This window comes from Grammomys surdaster, unplaced genomic scaffold (genome assembly GCF_004785775.1).
Source record: "Grammomys surdaster isolate TR1022 unplaced genomic scaffold, NIH_TR_1.0 127, whole genome shotgun sequence".
Taxonomy (NCBI): Eukaryota; Metazoa; Chordata; class Mammalia; order Rodentia; family Muridae; genus Grammomys; species Grammomys surdaster.
In genome coordinates this window covers 6,729,496-6,753,208 of record NW_021604585.1, presented here as the reverse complement: position 1 = coordinate 6,753,208, position 23,713 = coordinate 6,729,496, and the positions used below count along the sequence as shown (strand labels likewise).

The window sequence follows — 23,713 nt, the reverse complement described above, 5'->3', positions numbered from 1 at the left end:
ATTTTGTTGAAGATATTTACTGGCCCTTTAAGTTGGGAATCTTCATTCTCATCTATACCTATTATCCTTAGGTTTGGTCTTCTCATTGTGTCCTGGATTTCCTGGATGTTTTGAGTTAGGAGTTTTTTGCTTTTTTCATTTTCTTTGACAACTGTGTCAATATTTTCCACCGTATCTTCTGCATTTGAGATTCTCTCTTCTATCTCTTGTATTCGGTTGGTGATGCTTGCGTCTGTGACTCCTGGTCTCTTTCTTAGGTTTTCTATCTCCATGGTTGTCTCCCTTTGAACTTTCTTTATTGTTTCTATTTCCATTTTCAGATCCTGAATGTTTTTGTTTAATTCCTTCTTTGTGTTTTCTTGCATTTCTTTAAGGGATTTCTGTGATTCCTCTTTAAGGGCTTCTATCTGTTTACTTGTACTCTCCTGTATTTCTTTAAGGGAGTTACTTAATTCCTTCTTATAATCCTCTATCATCATCATGAGAAGTGATTTTAATTCTGAATCCTGCTTTTCAGGTGTGAAGGGGTGTTCAGGGCTTGCTATATTGGGAGAACTGGGCACTGATGATGCCAAGAAACTTTGGTTTCTGTTGCTTATGTTCTTGCGCTTGCCTTTCGCCATCTGGGTAACTCTAGTGGTACCTGCCCTCTCTGTGTAAGATTGGAATCTGTATTTCCAGTTATCTTGCTTATTGCAGAGCTCCTCGGAGTCCAGAGGTCTCTGTGGTCTTATGCCCCTAATCTCCCGGGTGGAAGAACTCCTGGGACTCAGGCCACCTCTTGGATCTGGTAATCCTTCTGTTCTGAGTGCAGTGGCTCCTCGGCTGCTCTGAGTGCAGTGGGTTCTCGATGACTCAGGATTCAGTTTCAGCTGCTCTGAGTGCAGTGGCTCCAGCTGCTCTGAGTGCAGTGGGTCCCTGATGACTCAGAATTCAGTTTCAGCTGCTCTGAGTGTAGTGGCTCCTAGATGACTCAGGATTCAGTTTCTCCACAGGACAGGAGCAGACCTACTCTGTGTCTGCTCCAGTCCCAGGGACCAGGCAGGGGCCGAAGGGAAGTGGAATTCCGGAGGGGCAGGGTTTGGGTAGCTGCTGTGCCCTAGATGTCCCTGGCTCCCAGATGTATTTCTGGGGCTTAGGGAGTGAGATGGAGTTCTTACCAGCTGCTCTGAGTGCAGTGGCTCCTGGATGACTCAGGATTCAGTTTCTCCACAGGACAGGAGCAGACCGACTCTGTGTCTGCTCCAGTCCAAGGGACCAGGCAGGGGCCGAAGGGAAGTGGAATTCCCTCAAAACATTCTTAATGATCACACTTAAAACTTTGATTTTTTTCCCTTTACACTGACCTTTAGCTCTCTTTAAGACTTGTATAAAATGATAGTTCTTCTATAAAAAGCTTGCCTTGAAGTTAAACTTTATTTCTTCCAAAATTGACAGCCACATTCCTTTCCACAAACTTCCCGTAGAGTCACAGCACATACAATCAGCAACAATACACAAGCTAATAAAATGATTGCCCTTTTCTATAGTCTTATCACTTTAGATGTGCTACAGGATCATTTGAAAACTATTTTATCATTCTTAACAATGGTGTATCATTTTCATAAATGCAAATAAAATCTCTTTTCAACTTGCCATCTTACTAAAGAAATCACCACTTGCTGTTTATTTCTTAATATCTCAAAGCAAATATATTCTTTTTTTTCATGTCCTAAAAATACTCTCTGAAAGCCTTTAGTGTACTTTGAGGAGAGAAAGACAGAGCAACAAATCCTTACATTCAAAACAAACAAAAAGATGGCATCTAGGGATGTTAAGTTTTAATAATACAGTGACTAATCTAGAGATACAGATGCTTACTTAGACCAATGCAAAATAGAGTCTTAAATTTCAATTTATTCATGCAATAATCAAACTACTGAGCTAAGTAATGTGTAAGAACTAAATACAAAAGGCACAGAGCAGCATGTCTAAAGTGATAGTCACCAGGAGGAAATGTGTGAATAATTGATAATCAGAAACAAAGAATCCCCAAATAAACTGAGGGATGAATAAAATTCATTCAAGTTTCATCATTTGATGGACTTTATTAAAGATATCAGTTCTGAATTCTACAATACAATTAGTAAGATATTTGCACCTTCAGCACACTGACTTAAGATTCAATTCAATAGTCAAATGCAAAAATAAAACTAATACATTGTATTGTGGCAAATGTGTATAATGGTAAGAATAAATGATAAGTGCTAAGAGAACATGTAGAAATAGTACCTTATGGGCATGAAAAGGACCAAGAAAGAATTCTTGGAATGTTAAAGAATCAGTAACACTCATGAAAAATACTTCAGGAGGGGCCCAGGGAGACTGCTCAGTGGATACACTGCTTGCTCTGTAAGTGTAAAGAAGGGAGTTCAGATTCCATTTGCCCACATAAACGCTAAGTAAATGTGATGGCCCACATACAGTTCCAGAAATCAAAAAGCAAGAGACAAGAGATTCCTAGAGCAAGCTGGCTACCTACACTAACTGTATCCATGAATTCTAGGTCAACTGAGAGACCCTGCCTCAAAGAACAAGAAGGAGAAAAACCAAGAAGATTCTTATCATCAACCTCAGGTCTCCACATGCACCTATACATATGGAAACATACACACACATATATGGGTATGTTCTGAAAATGCTTTAGGAAAGTTGAATTCAGGGTTAAATTAGCATAATAGGGAAAATATACAAGGATTCAGAGACATAAAGCATACTGCTTTTAGAGAACTGGAGGTTTGTCAACCTAAAGGCTTAGGATGCAAATTAGGAAATACTGAGAGTAAATGTTAGTGAAGTAAACAACACCATGTAATGTTAATATTATAGACCTACCTAAAAATAATTAAAGATATTTTTATCAAAATGTTTCACAACAGTATATAATTTCTAGTTGAAACTCCGATGACTTCTTTTAGGATCTTGTGATCCTGATCTTCCTGCTTCTACCTCCAAAGTGTTGATGTTACAGGTATGTGCCACCATGCCTAGTTTATGCATGGTAGGCATGTTTATGCCTAGTTTATGTTAGTTATGTTATGGGGTTGAATGGAGAGCTTCCATACATTAAGTATTGTATACCAAGACAACTCAGAGCCACATAAATCTTAAGTGAAAAAAATTTATATATGTTTACCATGGTAATATGGCATTACCATGAAATAAAACATGTATACAACTACAACTTCAGGACCTTATATATGGCTTTAGTTGGGTGGGAGAAAAAAGTGCTGGCCTAACCTACCATGCTAACATTTATTCTCCTTTCCAGCTGAATCTTTATGTGACAATATAGTCAAAAACATTGTCCTATTTTTCTATACCCTCAATGAAAACTCAAAACTATGACTTATAGTTAGGGCAACAACATTCTAATAGTTTCAGGCAAGTATAATAGACACAATCAGTTGCATTCTACCCAAACTAAGAAAATAAAAGTCTGTCAAACTGTCAATATATTGATAGAATAAAAAGGGAAAAATCAATTGATCTCTAGTAATAATCAACTATCACATATTATATACTAAAGATCTATGAAAACAGATTTGATGAAATTTAAATAAACAGAAAAGGCTGGGCAGTAAGGCACATTTTAATCCCAGTACTAGGAAGGCAAAAGCAGGTGGGTCTCTATGAGTTCAAATCTAGTTTGGTCTACAGAGTGAGTTCCAGGACAGCTAGAGCTACACAGTGAAACCCTGGCTTGAAAACCATGGAGGGATGTAAAAGCACACATAATTTTTTTCTAAAAGTTTAACAGAAAAAAATCAAGGTATTTGCAAAACTAAATAGTTAGTTACAAATTTTCCTCTTAAAGAGTTTTATATTTGGCTAAATAAATGGCCCCAACAAAAATCAGTCAAGATAAAAGAGGGGAGAGGAAAGGAAAGGAAGGGGGCACTCATCTTTAATTCCTCTTGAAATTTGTATTAGAAGTATAAATAACTGTATTCCTTTAAAAAATGACAGGCACAGCAAGATAGCTCAGTGGGTCAAAGACCTTGTCACCCAATCCTGACTACTAGAGTTTGATCCCTGGAACCCACTAAAGGTAGAAGGAGGGTAATGACTTCACAAAGTTGCTCTTTGACTTCCAAATGAGAGCTGTGGCATGTGCACCCCTGCATGCACACATCATAGAAACAATAATACTTTTTTTCAATAAAAAGTTTTAAAATATTTCACAACTTAATCTTTGTGACACATTGCTTCCAAGAAATTAGAAGAGAAAGACAAACAAGCCTATATAAGTTCTTAATACATGTCCAGTACTTTGACATCCTAAAGGCTCTAAAAGAAGTCCTAACAGTGATCACAGGAGAGTAACTTTATGCAAGAAGACTGGGGAAAGACTGAGAAGTTTATTTGACATGGTCCTTGAAGACATGGCAGACCTTCAGTAGATGGAGAACGAGCACAGAGGAGGAGATAGAATGTCAATGTATGCACACTTATAAATGCACAAATGCAAGACATATTTTAAATTGGCTGACTCTTTAAATGTAAGAAATTTTAAAAATAAAACACTTAAATCAAGACTACTGTATCTCTGAGGATTAATAAACCCACGTTTGGTATAGGAAATGTAGGCTGATGCATAGAGAAGCAGCTAATTGCTCCTCTAATTTTAAGACTTCATAACAGACTGCAGACACTATGACCAGCTTCCAGATGGTTACTCTGCACTTGGGATAAGTGAGCATTTAAAGAAGCATGAACCTAGGTTGTGATTTCTATAAATCCTGGTTGTTGTTGTTGTTGTTTAATAAGAAAAATATCAGGCAGATGTAAAACATCTCAAAGCAGTGGTTCTGTGCATTCAATTGTGTTGGGAAACAAAAACAAAAGGAATAACAAATATAACTTCCCCTAAATGATTATCAATAATCAATTAACCAAAATTTCTATACAACTATGCTACTATGCAGTATACTTTAAAATGCTTTTAATATATAGTATATATGATGTTTTTATGCATTGGTACACATAGTCTAAGCATATATTCTAGAAGTGGCTAAATATTGGGAATAAACACTTCAAAATAACAACTGCAATCAAAAGCTTATATACCAAATCCGGTTACTCGAGTCAGCTTTATTGTTATTCTAAATGCATTCTGTTATTAGGTAAATAGACTAAATACTATTTCATTGATAAAATTCATCCAACATTTGTGAAATACCTAGAAACATTGCAGCTACATTAGGAACAGCATATTTGGAACAGTACAAAGGCACATGTTCCAAAGGCATACTGCATTCTCATGCAGATTTAAATTATTGTCTGAAAACTGCTATTGTTTGGATAAATGCCTCCCCTGAAAAAAGAGCAAATGTTAAAAGCAGAGCTGTCATTCCGTGGTATCACTGGGAGACTGTGGGAACTTTAAGAGGTGAGGCACTGGAAAAATAAGGAACTATAGGGTCTCTACCCCTTTCCCTCTATATTTAACTTCCATGTCCCTATGGCATGAGTAGTCACCTCTGCTGTGTGTTTCCATCCTGTTGTTCTTCCTCATCAGAGGCACAAAAGCAATGGCCCCACTGCCTGGAAGAAATCTCTGGGCCTACATCATGAGTGCCTGGCCAGCCAGGGCTACATGGTGAGACCCATCCCAGAAAAGAGAGACTATGAAAGAAAACCATGTGGGGAATGGAGAGAGATGGCTCAACAGTTAAGAACACTCCTGCAAAGAGCCCAAGTGCTGTTTCCAGTACACGTAGCATGGTAGCTCACAAATATCTGTAACTCTAGTTCCAAAAGATCAGATACCTTCATCTGACCTTTGACAGTACCAGGCAACCAAGTACACAAACCACACATGCAGGGGAAACCCTTACATTCATTAAATTTAAAAAAGTTTAATTAAGCCCCTAAGCTAAATCATCACACATTTTAAATTTAACACAAATGAAATGCATTTTGTCTAAGTAGCATTTGCATACAGAAGAGACATTTAAACATTGAGTTGTTGTTCTTTCTTTTGTTTTGTTTTGTTTTTTCAACTTAGTAATTTAAGGTTTTAATAGTTTTACTCGAATGACATCTTCCTCCAAAACTGGAGCTTTTTTACTTGGGTGAAAAATAGGTAGTGACAATGACTATTAGTTAATAGTGAAATCACTGTATTCTAAGTAAAGTTGAGGATGGACAAATACAATTCCCATATGTAAAAGCATCAACTAAAAAAAGGTTAAGTCATACAGTTCAGTTCAAAGAGCCAAGTTATAAGGAAAAAAAAAAGCCTGTGTGCTTCTGTTTCTACATCTATATCTGCTCTATATGCATATATAAAATGCAACTGTCTACTAGATCCACTATCTCTAAAGCTGTACGTCAGATGGTTTGCTTGTAAACCTACCAGGTCTCCTTTCCCTAAGTGCCATTTCAGTTCCAAACAGAAAGTTATCTAAAGGAGACTAGGAGAGAAAACACAAATAAGAGAGAAATTAAAAAGCAAAAGAAATCTGAGATATGGACTAACCCCATTAAGACTTAGAAAGCAAAGTCAGCAAGGACCTGAGAATAGTATCAGTAACTGGATTTCATTTCAGAGTCTTTACTCACATATAATATGCATAATAATTCAAACACTGAAAGAGACAAGAGCTAATAATAAGAACATCTGATTCATACAAGCTTTGAGATAGCAATTTTTTCTATAAATGTCTAGATAATAAATAGCTTAGGTTTCATTGCTACATAACCTAATATTATTCTCTGAATTTGCCCACACACACACACTCCCCATTCAAACAACCAAAACAACAAAAACATTCTTTTTTTTTTTTTTTTTAAAGATTTATTTATTTTACTTATGAGTACACTGTAGCTGTCTTCAGACACACCAGAAGAGGGCATCGAATCTCATTACGGATGGTTGTGAGCCACCATGTGGTTGCTGGGATTTGAACTCAGTACCTCTGGAAGAGCAGTCAGTGCTCTTAACCGCTGAGCCATCTCTCCAGCCCCCCAACAAAAACATTCTTATACACACACACACACACACACACACACTCCACACTCAAACAACCAAAAAACAAAAACGTTGTTAGCCTGGAAGTCATCAAAAATAAAAACAGATAGAAGATCTGGATTTGTCCCACTGGCCAGTTTGCCAACTCCTTTTAAAACCAAGTAAGATTAAAGGGGAGAAAAACTATTTGTAGCAAGACAGTTACTGCAAGGATTCCTAGGGAGAAGGAAACCAAAAATCAATTACTCCCATAAAAGCAATATTTATTGTCAGGAATTCTACTAGCATTTTTATCTATATTTTGAACTAAATTATCAAGCATTCATCAAAATACATGCTTCCAACTCAATACCAATAATTCATTTGTCACTTCATAAACAAAGAGACAGGCTATTCATAACCTAAGCTTTCTGTACTCATCTTTATTAAATTAAAAACTTATATATGAAAACTATAGATAGATGATAGATAGATAGATAGATAGATGATAGATAGAGATTATATGAAAAACAACACAATATAAAATAAATAAAACTAAAGGCAACTTCAAAATACTTCCTGAAATTTAAAGTTTTATTGAGCTGCTCTTGAACAGTCACATCCACATGGACAAATGAAAGAATAAGAGCACACATCAGACAACAGAGCAAACATAAACGGTTTTAAATAGTCAACTTCTTTCCTCCTAATAAGCTTGCAGCCTTGGACTGAGTCATCCACCTAGCTGATTTCTATTTGAATCGTCTTTGTTGGGGTAAAAAGTGAACAGAGTGTGGAAATGGGAAAGCGGGAAAGAAATTTTCTCTGCACAAGTTAATTCCAGCTGATTCTATAAATAAGCGGAAATTTCTGGAGCCCACACTACACAGTGTACAATTCCAAATACAGACTTCCCTACTCATTATAGCAAGACCATCTAAAGGAGCCCTTAAAATATATTCTAATCCAAATGACAGAGGGTACATATCTGAGTAAGAGTGTACTCATGGCAAAGAGCATTTGCTACTGTGAGATACAATACTCTTACGTGTCAACTAGGTCAGGTTCACTGGTAGTCTGTCTGCCCATGTCAAACATGGGTATATTTGTTTGATAATTTTGTTTGCTTGATCTACTCTAAGGGGGGCAGTGAAGTTTTTAGTTATTATAACAGCCTTATCTACTTCTCTTTGCCTCATGTATCAGACACTCTTGTCAGGTACACACATGTTAAGACTCAGTTCATCTTAATATAAACTACTCCTTTATCATTTTTGCAATGTTATTTCACCTCTGTTAAATTTGTTTACTGATAAATAGGGAGTCAAGGAGTCTGATCCAGAGAGAAGGCTCATTATAGCATATGATCTGGTCTGCAGATCCTTACAAAGAACAATGGGTGCTGGAGGAGTGCTGGAACATTTTCCTGTGGTATACTGTCATTTCTACTATAGCAAATGTTAAGAAAATCAAGATAAGATGCTAGGAATAAAAAGAAAACCTACATCTGTTCTTACATCATTTCCTATTATAGCTCAGCACCCAGGAGAAAATATAACAATAAGGCTTTGAAAACAGCTCCACAAAATTAATATCAACTATGGCTCTACTCTGAAAAGAATTATAAACAATTTACTGCATTCTATGTACTTACTGGTAGACTTAGCATTAAAATATTTATATGGCTTCTATAAAATTATTATATTTTACATCCAAATTAATTTAAGCTTACTTCTTCTAAAAAAAAAAAATGAGTCTGTTCATTCCTATGATAGACCCAGTGTCAAATCTAGTGACAGGAGACTAATAGTCAACACTCAACACCTCTAAAAGACATGGTACCTAGAGTATAAGTATCTGTTATCAAGTCCAGTGACTTAGGCTCACGGTGAGAAGAGACAACCAATTCCCACGAACTGTCCTCTGACCCTCACATAAAAGGACTGACATATCCACACCCACATGCATACACACACATGTGCACAAAAAAATAATTAAAATTTTTATAAAGCCAGGAAACAAGGGAGGGACTGAAGGCAGAGTAAAACATAGGCAAGCAAAAAATATGTGAAAGAATTCAATGAGTGGAAAGGCTTAGGCAGAGAGGGAGTGGGCAGCAGAATTGAGTATCACAGGAGGATTAAGCAGGATAAAGGGAGTATAAAATGACCATATGGAAAGTAAGATATGCCCACACATCCAACAGGAACTTGACTGTATGGGTGATAATCAACTGCCCTCTAACTAGATTTAAGTCCAATGGGAGGGGGCAACAAAGAATGGTCTATAACCTAGCTAACAATCCAGGTTTGAAGAGGCAATTGACCTGTGGAGGGTATTTCTGATGGAAATCTGGGATGTGTACACCGATAGGCTGCAAACTGCCTTCTAAATAACTATGCATACACCCAGAGACAAAACCAGCTCCCACCCTTAATCAGTGAAGCCTCTCCTTTGTGCTGGTGAGTGAAGAGATTCTGCTCAAGTTGCAAAGAATAAGCCAAGGTTGTATGCTCAGCCCTAAACATGTCGCTTGTATCTCCCCCTCTGAGGCTCAGGTAAGAGCAGAAGGGCCAGGAAGCATGTAAAAGCTAACTCAAGAAAAATTCTGAAAGGTTATGAAATACATTCTCTAGACTCAACATAACCAATGTAATCACAACTCACAATAACTGCAGTTACTTGAAATGGGCCCAGAAATAATGGCAATACCAACAATGAGTTAAGGAAAAGTGTTCAGAGCACCCTGCCCTTTTCCTCTGAACTACTGGTTACTGACAAAGTCTGGAAGAGGGACTGTCTTTAACTGTGACCCACCATGTTCCAACAGGCAGTTCTAAACCCATGGTCACAGAGATGGTACAGGTTATTTACTCTTATAGAATGGGCAGGAATACAAGAGTGGCATGTGTGAGGGTGTAGATACATAGAAACGTGAGGTAAGGAGATGAGGACTAGCATGTATGGCATACATGTATATTATTATTTTTAGAAGGCAAGGACATAAAAATGCCCAGAAATAACACATTTCCAACAAAGGAAAGAGTTTGTAGCTTCCACAGTACTTTTATAAGCAATGCTTGGCATTTAACTAATGCAGATGTGTAAAATGCAAAGGTATTCACAAATCAAAAGAAAAGTTAGCAGAAGCAAATCAAAAGGTGATCTAGAAATTGAAATAAGCAGAGTCATGGTTACACTAGGATGAGTATTGAAAAAAATTTAGAAAATCTCCTGGTATCCATCCCATGTGCAGTCACCAAAGGTAGACGCTGATGTGGAAGTCGGGAAGTGCATGCTGACAGGAGCCTGATATAGCTGTCTCCTTAGAGGTCTGCCAGAGCCTGAAATATTCAGAGGCAGATGCTCACAGCTAACTATTGAACTGATCAAGGGGTTCCCAATGGAGGAGTTAGATAGAAGATAGAAGACTGAAGGAGCTGAAAGGGTTTGTGGCTCCATGAGGAGAGCAAAAATATCAACCAACCAGAGCTCCCAGGGTCTAAACCACCAGCCTGGGAGCACATAGGGAGGGACCCATGACTCCAGCTGTATATGTAGGGGAGGATGGCCTTGTCGGACATAGGTGGGAGAGGAGATCCTTGCTTGGTCCCATGAAGGCTGGACACTGAGTGTGGGGGAATTTGCAGGTGGGGAGGTGGGAGTGGGGGGGTAGGTGTGGGCACATCCTCACAGAAGCAGGAAGAGGGGGGATGGGATAGGGGGTTCCTGGGCGGGGGGGGGATGGGGTAAGGGGATAACATCTGAAATGTAAATATTATACCCAATAAACAGAAAAAAAAAAGAAATTTAGAAAATCAGTAACGGTTTTTATTACTATTTTGGGCATGTACCCCTGCATATGTGCCTAGTGTCCAAAGAGGTCAGGAGAGAGCACGGGATTCCCTGCAACTGGAGTTTTAAAAGGCTGTGAGCTACCATGTAGGTTCTGGGAATTATACCTAGACTCTCTGGAATAGACAATCATCTTACCCACTAAGCCATCTCTCCAGCCCTGAAAACAGACTTTTAAAAATGAGAATATCCCAAGAAATTTGAAATGTTCAGAGAAATAAACTTGATATTGTAGAATCAAAATGTCAATCAAATATATCACATTTTCTAACAACAGGATTCAAAGATAAGCTGGAAGATAGTTCAGTAGAAAATACACAAAATAAAACAGCAGAGAGTAATTAGTAAAGATGCATGAAAGCATAAAATACTGTAAAAAGAAGTTTAATACATGCATTTTTAATTCTAGAAGGAGAAATGGGAAAGGATAGCTCAGGAACCATATTTAAATTTCTAAAATGGATCTTTAAAGACCTCACCTCAATATTTAAGAAGTTCAGCAAATTACAAGCTGGGTAAAAGCAAATCAAGGTGTACCTAGACACATAACACTCAACTGATTAACATCAAAGACAAAAAGGAAAATGTAAATGCAGCCAAAGAAGAAGGTTTACTGTGATAAATGCAGGACTCTCAAAAGAGTGTAATGATGGTTAGAAACCGTGACTGAAATAAACTCACAGAAATATTCTCAGGCAGGGAAGTCTTTTAGGAAAAATAAGACATTCTAGCAGCAAAAGAAATACTAAGACAATATTTTATAGGTATTTTATATGCTGGGCAGTGGTGGCGCACGTCTTTAATCCCAGCACTTGGGAGGCAGAGACAGGCGGATTTCTGAGTTCGAGGCCAGCCTGGCATACAGAGTGAGTTCCAGGACAGCTACACAAAGAAACCCTGTCTCGAAAAACCAAAAAAAAAAAAGTATGACATACATAAAATGCTACTTAAAATATTGCCAATCAAATTCAATACCTTTGCTTAAAAAATATCTTCCAAAAATCAAAGTTTAAAAAATGAAAAAAATCTGAAATAATTTATTACCCTGACAAGAATCATAAAAATTACTAGAAGATATGCTTGAAGCTAGGAGAAATTATTCAAAAACCAAACTATAGGAAGAAACAGTGAACATAAAAGGGATAAACATGTAATCAAGCCTAAGAGTTTTTTCTACTTTAATTCACATTTTAATGTTTGAAAACCATGTTAATACTGAATTTATAGAACATAACTTTTTACATTCTTATTTATACCACACCCCAAAGGTGGGGGGAAAACAACTTTATGTGATTAAACACTGAACATCACAGTTCTGTGACTTGTGACTGAATGCCCACTTGAAATCATTTACAAGTACTGAGTAAGTCAGGGTCTAAGTTACGTACCAATGATTAACATCCAAATGTCTGGGGTGGGAGCTGTGAAAAACAGACAAGACAGTCTATGCTGGCATCAACACCAAAGGGCAAACACACAAAACTTTCCAAAGCTTAAATAACAGATACTTTCCTTCAAATCTGTGCTCCTACTAAGATTCAGGATCCCTACAGGATCCCAGCTGTTATTGGGAAGCAACAATTTCATTTTGGAGAAAACAAAAACAAAACCAAGCCTCTCCCTAACTTCTGTTTTCATAAATTCTAAGCAGTAGCATCGATGTTAACCGGCAAAGAACATTATGAAGAAAAAATTTCTCACTTTGGGCATGTTTGTTTCTATACAAGAATGATTTTCTTTTAAATCATCATTATTTATAGCATCTAGACAACAGATCATAATATCAGCATAAAAAAATCAAAGGAGTTATTTCGCAGACATTTCTTTTTTGCAACCAATTAATTAAGGTTTTAGGCTCCAGTTTTATATTGACAGAATGATGGGAGAAAAGGTTTAAATTGTTTCAGAATTTCATACATGCATATAATGTGAGCCTGACAAATATAGAGGGGATGCTTGCAGCCAACCATTGGACTGAGCACAGGGGTCCCCAATAGAGTTAGAGAAAGGACTGAAAAAGCTGAAGGGGTTTGCAACCCATAGAAAGAACAACAATATCAACCAACCAGACCTCACAGAGCTCCCAGGGACTAAACCACCAACCAAAGAGTACACATGGAGGGACCCATGGCTCCAGCTGCATATGGAGCAGAGGATGGCCTTATGTGGCATCAGTGAGAGGGGAGGCCCTTGGTCCTGGGAAGACTTGATGCCCCAGTGTAGGGGAATGCCAGAGCGGGAAGGCAGGAGTAGGTGGGTAGGTGGGGGAGCACCCTCATAGAAACAGGGGGAGGGAGGATGTGATAGGGCGTTTCTGGAGGGGAAACCTGAAAAGGGGATAACGTAAATAAATAATATATCCAATTAAAAAAGTTTTAAAAAGTAATAAAACAATAGCAGTCTATAAAAGACTACAACAAAGACGTCCAAAAGGAAGAGGTTTTAAAGGTTTGAAAATTACAAGACTTTTTAGGAATTCTAGAGCAATGCAAAAATACTAAAGATAAATGATAATAAAGAAGAATGTAGTTTTACTATATGTGTGTTGCATGTGTATAATGCATATACAGCAAGTGTATGTAGTGGACATCAGGTGTCTATGATTCCCCAAACTTATTCTCTTGAGACAGACCCCAGAAGCTACATACTGCATGATTTCATTTATGACACTCTAGAAAAGCAAAGCATATTGACAGCCAACAGATAAACAGGATTCACAGTCAGGTGGCAGGGTCAGATTTAACTAAAAGAGGCAACAGAATTCTGGGAAGAGGCAGAGTTCTGATATAACTTGATGGTGATGATTGCATAATTGTAACAAATTGCCAAAACCCACTGACCTAACTACTAAAAGTAATAAATTTTACTGTAAGAAACGTATTCATCAATGAGTCAAATAATTATACATATACACATATCCCCCAACACTGCCACACCTATACACTGTGCTTGTACATTTATATCCTTCAAAGAGATGGTTTATAATTTTCTTCTAAATCTGTCAGTATCAAAAAAAACCCTGCAAATTATAGTTAGAAGGTTAGCTAACTGCTTTTAAAATTATTGTTTTGAATCCTAAAAACTGTCATCTCGGGCTTTTGATTTGTTTTCCAACTCCAATTTATATGCCTTTATCTAAAAGGAGTTACTTACTTTTAAATTTATCTGAATTAATACTCTATCTTCTGGCTTATGAATATGTCTTATTATAAAAAAAATAGACATCAAACTTAGTACAAAATTACAAAATAGCTGAATAAGAAAAATAGTCTCAGAACTAACAGGTACCTCTATCATTCGTGTCCTGGCATTAAAATAAAATCCCCATGGATGTTGTGCACACAGCCCTACTAGTAGAGTCAACAAAGAGCCCAGGAGACGTCGCTAATGAGGGAAAATAACCATGTATTTTACTGTGTCATATGTCTATTATAAAAGTGGCCTCATCTGTTTCGTCTGTTTCCAGATTGCATTTACATTTATTAAGTATGTCAGCTCTTATGTAGTTGTTAGGATTTTAATTTCAATGTACAAAAGATTTTTTAAAAAGTGGCTTAAGAGATCTTATGGGGGATTGGAGAAAGAACCTATCATGACCCAACAAGCAGCTGAAAGAGTCAGATGAAGATATTTGCACCCAACCAATGGACAGAAGCTGCTGACCCAAGTGGTTGAATTAGGGAAAGGCTGGAAGAAGCTGAGGAGGAGGGTGACCCTGCAGGAGGACCAGCAGTCTCAATTAATTTGGACCCCCGAGATCTCTCTAACTCTGGATCACCAGGCAGCATACACCAGCTGATATGAGGCCCCCAACACATATACAGCAGAGGACTGCCAGGCCTGTGTTCAATCAAAGAAGATGCACCTAACCCTCAAGAGACTGGAGGCCCCAGGGAGTTTAGAGATCTAGTGGGATGGGGGTGGAGGGTGGGGATATCCTTGTGGAGACAGGAATATGGGTAGGAGGTATGGGATGTGGAACAGTTGGAGGGTGGACCAGGAGGGGAATAAAATCTGGAAAACAAACAAACAAACAGGTACTGTACTCATCTTGCCTCTGAGTTCAGTTCCCAGCAAAGACATCAGAGGGCTTACCTCCAGCCTGTACCTCCAGCTCAAGGGAATCTGATGCCCTCTTCTGCACTCCATGGACACTGGTACTCATAAGTGCAAACTCACACACAGATTCTCACATGCTCACATAATTTTAAAATAATAAAAATTAATATTAAAAGACTGGTTATTTTTCTGAAGAGCACCCATATTAACAGTAAGTTTTCCTTCATACAACAAAAACAAGGTACTCCGTAGTAAGAAAAGAGAAAATAGAAATACTAGTACTAAAGATGGAATGAAGAGAATATTCAGTGCTTATTCAGGAGCCTAAATTTTAAAAGCAAAAAAATTTTCTCTGGAAGAAAAGTCTCTACTGAGACTTTTGATTAAGATTTTCTGAGTGACTGCTTTTTCTGTTTTCAGCTCAGGACAGCTCAGGACAGTAAGAGTTCAGGCTGTGGAATTATACTACTAGAATTCAAAGAAGGCTCTACCATTTGTTAAAAGTATAATCTTGGACAAATTAAATTACTTAACATCCTTATGATTATTCATCTGCAAAATGATTTAAAATAGTACTAGAATCTCATGAAGATATCTTGAAATTCAGTGAAATGATCTGTCTTTGGCACAGTACCTGACATTTGACAAATTCCCAACAAATGATAGCTATTATCAGCAATGCCTAATTATGATTCTCTAAAAGTAATGTACATTCAGCTCCTTCTCTCTATCCCACTTGCTGATAGCACAGATTACCACCCCTCTAATGCAAAAGTTTTCATATCTTTGTTTCTAGCCCTGCAGCTTTTTGAAGTGACAACAAACACTGTACACATGATCATTCTCAGATATGAAGAGAATCAGAAGTTGTCAAACAACTTGCAATCCCAGTAATTGTTGAGTTACAGATATCTATAAATAAATATCACTGTTTGTTTTCCATTTAAATAAGAGACTTTGGCTTTCCAAACAACTGATGCACTGTTCTATTTAACAATGAATTTTTGCTTTTCATCTTAAGAATTTAACTTAAGAAATTATGTCTTTGTAGTCTATAGAATAAAAAATTTTAATGTACACTAACTCAAATCACATAGTTTGTGTTCAATATAGTCTAAACATAATTTGTAGATAAAATATAAGCATATAAATACCACAGCTTTTATATATTAATTCATATGCAAAATATGATTTGCAACTATGTAGACCTTACCTACATTAACTATATAGACGTATCACTGACACTTTTTAAAGGCCTTCTAAAATACTTAGATTTTTGCAAATACAGTTCATAGAAATTTTAACTATTTTTCAACAGTAGAATAAGTCCCTATACCTAAAAGCCAAGCACAGTATTTCATCAAATCCTTCGGTATTTCAAACCTACCGGAGAGACTCAGCCATTCGTCTCAAGTCTTCATTTTGTTGTTTTAAGCGTTCAAGCTTTGCAAGAATCTTGGAGAGTTCTCTGCTAGAGTGATCAGGGTGGTCATTATCTCGAACCAAATGACCACCTATATAAAACAACAAGGTCCCCCAGGCAAAAAGAATGAGCATAATCCAACGCCAGGAACCAGTCCATGCCCGCATTTTCAGAGTTTCAACTCTGTCCTCTATCTTCCTGGAGCTCAAAGAACTGGAAACATTGTACTCTGGTTGTAGTTGGCCACACAAGAAAACAGGTTTCTGTTGTTTCAACACATGCTGCTTCAGACAGGTTAATCTCTCTGGCAATCCTGTGGTGACTCTTACAAAGAAATCTTCCTGGTGATACAGGCAGGAAGCTTTAATGTCCTGTACTTCATGGATTCTACATCCTGTGGAAAGAACAAAAAATATACTTAAGTTTTTAAAGATATATAAAATAACAAAAATTGACATTTATAGAGTTTGAGAAAACCTCACGGTACTGATTGGCCAAGAGGTGGAAAGACAATTTTGCTACCTAGTAACAGGTAAAAAGTGAAAGCTTTAAATGTGTATATTAAGTCAACCATACATTAGGATTCTACCCAATAACAAATTAGTTAACTCTAAACCTGGAAGTCTAAATGCCATTAAAACCCTTCTTCATTGAAATGTTATGTAATAACTCATATAGGGACTAATATATTATATATCTGAATAATCAACCAAAATCAATTCAACTATGTATTTCAAGCTAATGTGTTTGTCATCTAAAACAAAATCAAGTTCTCAGCATGAGTGAATTCAGTGCTACAAATCTTCAAATCCTTCCATCTCAATACTTTAATACACTATTTAACTTGCAAATTGTCATTTTTAGGATACATTCCCAAATTGACTTGAACCTTAGAGAAACAAAGGTTATTATAATCATCAATTAATTGGCAATCATATCAAACATCAAAAGCAAAGCTTCAACTGGATCAGGCTAGACCTATTTTTTCAAATACATTTTAAAATATTAAAAATTATAGGAGTAGATATAAGTATGTTAGATACATGTATAAAAATGTCACAATGAAACTCATTTTTCTATTAATATGACCTAACAAAAAATACTAAATTACAAAAGAAGGCTAATACCAGTTAGATCCTTAAGCGAGTATGCATTTTTTTTGTGTGTATTTTAAACTCCAATTGTTCATTTTTATCAGTTTAATTATGTGTTTTGTTTGTTTCTTAACCACTATGCTTAGAATTCTCTTAGAAATAAAATTATTCTCCCACAAAGAACATATATGAAAAATGTAACTTAAAGTGATTGGGCAACTCTAAAGCTATGGAAGAAAAAATAATATATCTAGGAACAAAATTATATAGTTCATGTAAAGGGGGAGTGGTAAAAAAAGTTTACATATACAGAATATATACATAAAACACATGACCACCAATTAAATTGTCATTAGAAAATTAAATAGAAAGTTGAAGAACAGGGATCCCAAAACTCAGAGTATAGAGCTCTTTATTTATCTACTTCTGAACTTCAAGTTTTAACTGATTTTAAACAACCAAAAACTCAAAGAGAAGAAGTTACCTCAAAAGAATGTCCTAGAAAGACCATTTATTCTGATTTCAGCTAAAATATAGAATGGGTGGGGGAGGTATATTCACTGACTAATGTTGGAAAGCAAAAATCAAAAACTACTAATCCCAAAGACTATTTTAATGTTTATCTACTACTTTAATAAATACTTTTAAGTCTACTAAAGATATTTCGTGGTGTTGTTGAACTCTGTTTATTTTCCATTTCTCAAACCCCTGGACCTCTAAGTATCAGGTATCTCATATATCAATCAAACAAAGACTAACATCTATTTAATAATTCAAATTATTTAGCACTCTAGAGGTGTGGGATCTGGGAAAATGGAGCTGATAAATGAGATGGACTAAGGTCTCATGCAATAGCCAACTTGATCCAGAGCACCAGACAATTTATACTTTGAGAGTTAAGAAGAGTCATATGAGAAGAGTATACAATCACAACAACAACCAGCACATGGCAAAAACGGTTTTCCACAGAGGAATATCAACAAATAACAATAACCAGTTATAATGAATAACCTGGAATAAACTCATTCCTATTCACTAGATCTGAGAGTCAAACACACACGTGCGCACGCGCGCACACACACACACACACACACACACACACACACACAAACATTCCAAGAATTTTGTGGTTTTGAAGAAACTAAGGTCACAAACTCTTGTTTTCTTGAAATTTTCTCACAAGTGCCCAGAAATCTCCTCTCAGAGTTCCATTCTTGGACAGTGTTCTGACACAGGTGAAGGATCAGTTAGTAAGACCTACTTTTCCACATATAAAGAAACAATGCAGACACTCAGGGCTTCCTGATTAAAATAAAACTCTATAGTCTGGCAGCTTAAGGTATTCAATCTAATAAGTCATTAAAATTGAAGTATAGATATCTGAGTTAGTAATAGTTTGATATGACAACTTATAGAGCACTGAAAAATTCTATCATACCACACACTGAAGCTATTTCCAAGATATTAGGAGAGTAGATAGACAGATACATAGACAAAAAAATTAAAATTATAGCTTTCCCTTCATAACCAAAGAAACCTACTATGAAAGACAAAAAGAAGAAAACTTCCAAAAAGGAATAATTTAAGTAACAAGGGTTAACAACATAGGTGAAACATTTTACTTGAAATTATAATGTAAATTATCACAATTATCCAAAGATACGATTTTAACAGTCAAGTACAGAAACATACTTTTTATACAAAGCACTAAAATTTGATAAACCAGTATTCAAAATATCCAAGGTATTACATTACTATACTTGCAACAAGAATTGTAACAATAAATTATTTAAAAAGTAAAACATGAGCATATTCTTAATTGTTAATATTATCTTAACTCTAAGAGATTGTTTTTCAGAATTTTAAAGTTCTTAACGAGTATTTTTAAATGGCATCAACAAAAGCAAACCAAGTTGAAAACTGAGTAGTTTTATATGTAGTTTCTCTCATCGTGGTTTAAAAGAGTATGTAGTGAGCTTTCCCCCATCTGCTAACCACAGTGAAAGACTAGTTTCTTTCTTATCATGTTTAAACCAAAACTGTTAAAATATAAACTCCATAGATTTGGTCATTTTATTCACTGCTGTCTCCCAAGCACTTCCAGCAGTATTTGGCTCTTAGTAACCATGAATGAAACTTTTGAACAAGGGAGTGCAGTGCAGAATCTCACATGATATACAAAGAAACTGAACACACCAGCTACAACTACATTTGTGTCAAACTTTACACAGCAAATTTGAAAGTAGAGAGCACCATTATAAGCAAAAGGTATAAAAAATAAAGTCTTTTGTAAACTTTAGGATTTACTGTTGTCAGTACATTATCTTACAATACACAAAATTTTCTCAAAGTGGGTTATTTTCTTTTCATTTATGATCTTATTCCTTTTTAGAATCCTATAATACTCTTCTTGTACAAAATGTTAAATAAACCAAAATAAGGCAGACTTCCCTCTGCCAATGTATTTCATTAATAATACTGATTTTTAAAGGGATAAAGGTTTGAAAATGATTTATTTCTTCTGCTACTTAGAAAACTAGGTTATTTTTATTTCTGTTTCTTGAACAATAAAAATACCACAAGTGTTTTTTTTTTAACTAAGTATTTCCCTAAATCTGAGAGCTAGAGTGCAGTATCAACAAGATCAAGAGTTTAAGCAGCACTTTTACAGGCCTAAATGAGATTAATCTTATGTAAAGCAATATTCACACTGTTCAGCAAAAAAGAGGTAGTCAATAATTTAAAAGTAGTAAGTTAAAAGTAGTAAGAACTTCTAACTTAATGTTACAAGGATTAAGAAGTGTGACCTTAGAGAAGACATCACTGGGAGTGGGCTTTGAGATTTCAAAAGACTTGTGCCATTCCCTGTTAATAGTCACTCTCCTGCCTCCCAATCCTGCCCCTCTTCCCCTCCTTCCTTAACTTTATCCCCACTCTGTCCCTCCCTGCCTCCCTCACTCCCTCCACCTCTCTGCCCCTTGCTTACAGATCAGATATAAGTCCTTAGCTACTGCTCCAGCACCATACATACTTGCTGCCATGCTTCCCACACAATGGCTATTGACTTACCCTCTAAAGCAGTGACCCCTGATAAATGATAAACTCGTCTATAATTGGCCTTGGTCATTGAGTCTCTTCAAAGTAACTAAGACAAGCCCTATGATATATAAGCAAAACATTGACAAAGTCTAAGTGACAATAAGCTAATGTATTTGGTTTTTAATGGGCAAAGGAAAGATAATAATAACTAAAATTTATAAAATTCTTTACAATGTTTGAAAAACTTTTATGCATATTATCACATAATGTTCACAATTACTTGAGTCTACAGAATATCATTCCAATTCTATAGTTGAGTAAGTTGTCCATATGTTTTATAACACATAACAGATTTGAGAAGTTTGCTCTTACATTTATATTACCAATTAAATATATATGCACACAAGTGTACATGTACACATAAAACTCAATTAGAAAAAGTGTAAATGTACACATTTCCCTTCAGTTTATTATAGCATCCCTTTACATGTATCGTGTGAACAGGAAGCCAATTACTGATCATGTGTGTCTTCCTCAGTCACTCTCCACCTTATTTTCTGTATGTAGATCTGTGTTGGATGTGTGTCATGTTTGTGCTTGTGTACTTGTGTTTGTGTGTGTATGTGTCTGTGACCATGTGTATATGTGTACATGTACATGTATGCACTTCCCTATGTAGGCATGTGTGGAGGTCAGAGGCTGACCAGGATGTCTTCCTCAATCTCTACCAATTCTCTGCCTCAATTTTTGAGACAAAATTTCTAATCTAACCTTGAATTTGACAAATTAGCTAAACTGGCTTTAGGAGAGTCTCTGGAATCTGCTAGTCTCTGCACCCCATTGCTGTGGTTACAGCAACTCAGAGGCACATCTCCAATTTTAAATGGATACTAATTACATGAACTCAGGTCCTAATGCTGACACAGCAAGTGCCATACTCAATGAGCCACCTCTTCAACCATAAGAGCATCATTTTAAACTGTTTTCATTCATTTGGGGCCAAAGGTATAGATGTCCAGTTCAGACTTATTTGAATATTGTAAGTTAATTGTATCAGTAAACACAATGTGTTATATTATTGCATATAATAATTCAAGTAAGATACTCCTGATAGAAATCTCATTGATGTAATTATGATTTTGTACTTCATAACTAGGGCAATTAATTTCTAAAATATTACAAGTTTTGATCAATTAGGAGAGTATTCTGTACTCATGTATTAAGGTTATCTAGCAATTAAAATTCATACATATGTGCTGTTACCCTACCAAGAAGAAATGTGAAAATGGGATGACTACATAATCAGTTAATGAGACCTGAACTTATAAACATCTTTCTTTTCTTCTTTTATTTATTTATTTTATTCACTTTACATCCTGATCACTGACGCCCCTTATCTTATGGCCACCCCTTCTCACAACCCTTCCACCATCTTCCCTCCCCTCTTCCTCTGGCCTCTACTTTCTTTTTTTTCCTATACTGCCTTCCTTCCACATTTTAATTCAGTTGGTTTCACCTTGGTACAAAAAAAGGAACAGTGGGTTTCAGCTGGAATTAAAGAATTATTATAATTCATGATACTACTTTTGCTTGCTTGCTCCATCTTGATTTTTACACATACACACACACACACACACACACATATATATATATATATATATATATATATATATATAATTTCCACTTAGGGGTGCCAAGCTAAAAGAAAGATTCCAATAAATTCTGCACTACTACTTAATGTTGAAGAGTTGAAATCAATAGAGAGTATGCTTAAATGCACAGATTTGAGGATATATTAATCTAACATTGAATTGACTTAATTTGTGTATGTCTTTTTAAATAACAGTACTTTATAACTCATGATCAGCTTTTCTCTAAATGTTTTATTTATAATTTTCTTTTACAAACAGAAGCATTTATGCTTCCTAGTGTTTCTTAACTAAGAAAGCATACGATTAAAATATAACAGTCAAACTGAAACTCTCTGTTAACCTTAGAAACTTAATTTTCATTTAACTAATCATTGAACTAGTTTTTTTTTTCCATTTGAAAATTTCAATCCAGCTCATCATGTGGAATTAACTAAGGAAGCATTCTAGTTTGTTTTAACTCAAAGAATTATGATATGAATATTTACAATCATTCCATCTGTTCTGAAAATAGGTTAAGATAATAGCAAAGTTGAGCAGTTGTTATTTGCTATTTAAAGCACTAGTTATTTGAGTTGACTCCATTGCATCTGAAGTGTGTAAAATATAATTTTAGCCGGGTAGGGGTGGCGCACACCTTTAATCCCAGCACTTGGGAGGCAGAGGCAGGCGGATTTCTGAGTTCGAGGCCAGCCTGGTCTACAGAGTGAGTTCCAGAACAGCCAGGGCTACACAGAGAAACCCTGTCTCGAAAAACCAAAAAAAAAAAAAAATTATATTAGTAATTAAATTTAAATTAATTGCAGAATAAATTCTTTTCATTAAAAGAATAATAGGCACGGCATGTGCTTGCCATTCCAACATTGGGAGGCTAGAAAAGGAGGGTCCTCTGCTGCCAAACACTGAAGGGCTCAAGAGCTGCTGCTGCTGGAGACTAGCCTTCACACAGTCTCCCTGACTACCCTCAATTCCTGTCCAGGTAAAGCAGAGGACGCCTCACCCAGCTGTGTGGCGGCATAGCCACACAGCCAGACAGCCTTGCACTCTCCACACCTAGCCTCAGCCTCTCACCACTAGAGTTACAGAATGCCCTCCACACTCAGCTTCTTACAATGTCCTCAATCTCTAGCATTTCTCTTTAGTTCGTTTTGAGACTGTCCATCTCTCTCCTAAGCAGTATCTACTGTTCGTGTATGTTTACTTTTCCCATTGCAGCCCTTGACACAATAATCATATTTGTTTTCAATTCAGAGTGGTCCTGACATCACTGCTGAGAGCGGTTCTGACACTTGTTCTTTCTTTATTAAACTATGGGTTGATGAGAGCAACACACATTTTAGCATCTTGTAATTTTGAGCCAAAATACTTCAGGATGTACTGTGTAGAAGAAGCTGTAACAAAGAGGCCTTTCGTTCCTTGTCAAAGTGTGGAAGGAGAGACCAGATTTTATGATCAGGCTTCCATCTCCTACTACACCTGTGCCCAACCATGAGCTCCACTGGTGCTTCTCAGCTTCCCTCTGTCTCCTCCTCGGGAAAACAGTGGCTAGAACACAACTTGGAGCTTCCCTTCTCCAAGGTCAAGGAGGTTATGGAAGGAA

The 23,713-nt window shown here is 36.4% G+C and overlaps 1 protein-coding gene across 3 annotated transcripts in view; it reads right to left on the bottom strand.

Annotated features, from left to right (window-relative positions):
* Fut8 (fucosyltransferase 8) overlaps positions 1-23,713 on the bottom strand; it is a 224,550-nt gene that overhangs the window by 118,556 nt on the left and 82,281 nt on the right. For all 3 annotated transcript variants that reach the window (XM_028789706.1, XM_028789697.1, XM_028789715.1), the window contains one exon: positions 16,296-16,725. In XM_028789706.1, coding sequence (XP_028645539.1) covers positions 16,296-16,498 — 203 coding nt within the window. In that variant the 5' untranslated portion in view covers positions 16,499-16,725. The remainder of the gene's footprint in view (positions 1-16,295; positions 16,726-23,713) is intronic.